Raw genomic sequence first — 4,663 nt, 5'->3', positions numbered from 1 at the left:
GTAGGTTAAAGTTAGGCGTTAAATTGCTATACTTCTTAAGAGCATAGGGCGGTGCCAATAGAGGATCTTAATTAAGCATACACTCCTTTATAAGTACTTATAGGGTTAAAGAAAGCAAGGTTACATTCTTTAATACCTTAGCATACGCTAATAACTTAATCGCGTAGGCTAAAGTCCTTTTAATATAATTTGGATAAACCACACTAAATTGTCTAGAGTTAATTAAAGAGCTTTTAAAGACAATCAAGTTGAGAGGCACCTAGGTTTATAGCAATAATTCTTAGAAAAGTAGTCTCTCTCCACTCCAACATATACTGCTGCTTATTCTCCTCTATTTTAAAGTAGCATCTTATTTTATATATTATTCGGTTAAAATTATATCCTTTTCCTACTAAACAATCATAATAGAAGGTACTAGCTCGGCCCTTAAGCATAACTAAATAAGCAATATAGTATTAATTGGGTTCTAGTCCAACCTTCTAGCAACAGTTATAGAAGATACGTAACTTTAAATTAAGGATATTATACAGTTCTCCGCTAAACTTCTTCTCCTATTCTAAATAGAGCTTTATAAGCTCTATAAGCATTTTTAAGGTGCCTCCAATTAGTGTTTGGCTATATTATATTATAGGCTATAATAGTGACATAGATCTAGTTGGCGGAGTTTAAAGGTTGTTAGACCGCAAAATAAGGGGATCTTACGCTTATTAGGGGTTATTAATTAAGGCTATAGGTTAAGCTAGTTAATACAGGGGAGTTAAAGACAGAGGTAGAGGCGATAGATATGGAATATTAGAACTCGTGCCTAGAGCAATAGAGTTAGAACGCGTCTCTAGTAGTATATTACTTAGGTTCTATTGTAATTTAAGCTTCTTTATAGTGCATAGTTAGTACTTAATCTCTTATAGAGTCCATTTATACTCTTCCTTTACATTAATAACGTGTTCCTAAATATTGTCCCTAATACTACCCCCATCTATAGGGATAAATACTCTATACTCCTAAAGGAAGTTACAGAAGTCCTATATAATATCTTTATTTATAGGAACCTATGTTTCCTTTATCCATCTAATAAAGTCCTCCTTTATACAATACCATAGCGCGGTATCATTATATTCGCTATCTTTATAGTGTTCTATACGGTATACTAAGAATCTATTTAGGTCCTATTACTTAGCAGTTACAAAGTTAGTTATAGCTCTATCCCATATCTCCGGGTTAATATCTTTCTCGTACTTCTTCGGATAGGTTAACGCCATAGTAGGTAGAATCGACGAGGTGTCGTACATCAAAGGTAGGTAGGATTTTCGGTTTTATAGGATCTCGTAGGTTTGCTGTCCAAAGGTAGGCAATTTAAGATATTATTCGACGCGTTTTAGACGTTGACTTAGGACCTTAGGTTTAGTAACACTTCTAACCTAAAGTACTTAACCAAATCTTCGTAAACGTGATTGTTCTATATAATAGACGCAACTTAGTATCTCCTAGTACTCAGTAACACTTCTATTACTAGTTTTCCGCAAGTCTAAGGTAGTACAGTATCGCCGGGATCCATTCCATATAAGCGCATATAGCACCCCTACACGAGACTATCTCTTCTATCAATAACCTAGCTGCTCTGTAGTTAACTATATATTCAACCACTAATCAGTGTTGGTCACACAGGGTGACTCACCAATAACGACTACTCGAGTAGGGTTATAGTAATATTGGTTAATAAAGCTTATTGTTTAGAATTAGGGGGTGGGTAAGGAACCTAAGGTTCCTCACCACGCTAGTGCCGCGGCGACACGTGACGACACGTGACGACCGCTTGCCTCATTCCCGACAATAAGTCTTAAAGATACTATATTCCTTACTAATAATTCGCTAACTAATTAAGTAGACTAATAAAAACAACTTTATAAATACACTACTATATAAAGCCTAGTAGATAAAATACATTTCCTAAATTAATAGGATCTAGTGTAAAGAGTAATTATATAATGCTTTAGTATATTTAAAATACCTTAAAATTATATAACTCTAATATTATTAGTATTAACAAAATATCTTTTAGGAAATAATTCACCATCCTTTATTATTAGTGGAGGGAACTCTCCTAGTATATTAGATATTTATTTAACATTTTACGCATATTATAGAGGGTTTATACGTACTAAAATCAGCTAAAAGCACTAAAGAATAATACTAAGAAGTAACCGAAGAGGTATATAATACAGTATTATTATAAATCTATAGTGGAAGTATAAAACCTAAAGGAGCCTAGCTATGCTCTGTATTGCTATAATACTTATCCCTTACGTGGCCGCACCCGTACGGCGATATTCTAGAAAACCCTAAATATAAGCAAATCCAGTACCAGGAGATGCTTTTAAAGAGAAATTTTAGTTCCGGGTAATGTAGTTATTTAAATAAGGCTAAGGAGTTTAAGGAAAATAGGATAATAGATAAATCTTATTACGGGACACCCCTGTAACACCTTATACACATCTACCTATTTCCATTAACTTAGCAATTAGAGACTAACTGTAAAATAGCAATCTAATAGGAATCTAATAGCAATCTAACAGCAATCTACGGCATTTTACTATATTCTGCCAAGTTCTACTAAATTCTATTAAGTTTTACTAGGACTATAACCTAAACCCTATTTTACCCTATATACGTATTAACTAAGTAACTAAGTTAACAATATATGCCCTTTCTTCCCGTTTTCCTACCTTCTTTTTTTACGCAACGTTTTAACCTCCTTATATAGTTTATGTATATAGCTTAATAATATCTACCTTGCTATATATTATCGTCGCTTATACTTACTCTGTAACAAATCTAAAAATAGAAAGTAGAGCCGAACTTCTAGTATTAATTTATCCTCTTTATTTTCTGTTATTCTCCTATTTATCTCTTCTACCAGTTTTTTAGCCTCTTTTAATACTTCTAGGAGATTCGCCTAGTTACGCCTCCCCTTACAAATATATTATAAACCCGCTAGCAAGTATCTTAGGTAAAGTTTATTGCTATTACTATTACACCTAAGTTTCTTAAAGGAGCATTAAAGGCACGGATTTTTACTTAGTAGTAATCTTATTCTCCACTTTAAGCTTAGCACTTAGATTTGCAAGTCTTAAGTATAGCTAGTAATAGCCCTTGCCCTATAACGCTCCTTATATCTTTTAAGGAGGTCACCTTAAAAGAAAACCCTAGGGCATTTATTGTAATAGTGGGTTAGCTTTTTAGCGTCTATAAGAGTTAGGAATATATACTACGGTTAAATATAGTAGAGCCCTATAGGATTGTTAGTGTCGCCTTAAGTACTCCGCTTAAGAGTAACTTTTTATATACTTTTTATAGTTATATATATAAATTTTCCAAATTAGTAGCTGCCCCTTTATAGGTAAACTGTTAACTCTAATAACTATAGGGCAGAGTATCCTTTTGCTTACCTATTTCCATTTTATTACGGCAGTTAGTGGTTAAAAGTAGACGGCTAAGTTTATATGCAATATTAATAGAGTCTAAAATACAGAAATATATAGAACTAAAGATATAAACTACTAAGAGGAGGTAAGATATAAAGTTTCTATGTATTAACATAATGCTATTACTAATATTATATATGGAATAATCCGACGTATTAATAATTAATGTAATAATATAAGCATTTCTAATATAGAACCCTAAATCTCTCTCTATTTAAAGTATAAGGCGTCCTACTATTTCGCGTTTTAGATAGTAGGAGAGTAGAATATAAAAAGTTAAAAAGACTAACTATTAGGGAGCGGACTGCTAAGCTAAACCTTTAGAAGTTTTAGAGAGTTCTCTATCTAGAAAACGTTATATAGGTAGAAGGAGCGAGTAAGGAAAAAGGGGTATATTAATTACCTATAATACTTATAGGGAACACGCGCCATGCTTATTACTATTATTTAGAGTATATATACTCCTAAATTGTTTTAGTTTTAAGACGGCTTATCTTCTTAAATAGGCAATAAGCTTTAGGGATAAATCTAATTAGCTTCTACTAAGCCTGTTAAATAATTATATCTAAGGCTTATAAAATATAGGGAGTCGCAGAATAAGGCTTAGGTTATTTAACCTTAAGGATCTCTTGTAATTTAGCTTAGATTATATCCGGGATAATATTAAGGAAAGAAAGTAATATTAGCTTCTTAATTAGCTCTTATCTAAATTATAGTGGAACCCTAAATAGTTTAGTAGCTTATAGTGCCTACCGAATTCTAGACGCCTTTATACTGTAACTACTAAATTATTTACACTTTTATATTATAGATGCTTTTATATTGGGACTACTCAATTATAAACGCTTTATACCGTAAGCACTAGTATAAGGAGCCCCATATTAAGATCTAATCTAATTATAATAGGCGTACTAGATTTAATAGTATTAGTAATAAATTTTAGTAGCTTAAGATAGTGGGGAGGATATACTTATTACTTATCTAGTATTTGTTTAGAGGGCCCTATACGGTGTTATATAATACAAGCTCCTAAATACTTTATTAATTCTTAATACTCTCTAGTAATAACGGAGATCTTAGGTACCCTACTTTTCTAACGCTTAAAGCGATATACGCTCTTTTAATCCGTAATCCTTTTTATTTAAAAATAAAATGCTTAATTTTATTACTGTTATTTAATA

At 32.1% G+C, this 4,663-nt stretch overlaps 1 protein-coding gene across 1 annotated transcript; it reads right to left on the bottom strand.

Annotated features, from left to right (window-relative positions):
- Positions 1-233: 233 nt before the first annotated feature.
- Positions 234-455, bottom strand: K441DRAFT_573014 (uncharacterized protein; the record flags this gene model as incomplete). Its single annotated transcript, XM_067644041.1, has 1 exon — positions 234-455. A coding segment is annotated over one exon (222 nt), but the record flags the coding sequence as incomplete, so codon positions are not given.
- Between the last annotated feature and the right edge of the window lie 4,208 nt (positions 456-4,663).

Source organism: Cenococcum geophilum, assembly GCF_001692895.1.
Source record: "Cenococcum geophilum 1.58 unplaced genomic scaffold K441scaffold_36, whole genome shotgun sequence".
Taxonomy (NCBI): domain Eukaryota; kingdom Fungi; phylum Ascomycota; class Dothideomycetes; order Gloniales; family Gloniaceae; genus Cenococcum; species Cenococcum geophilum.
This window is presented reverse-complemented; position numbering and strand designations above follow the sequence as displayed.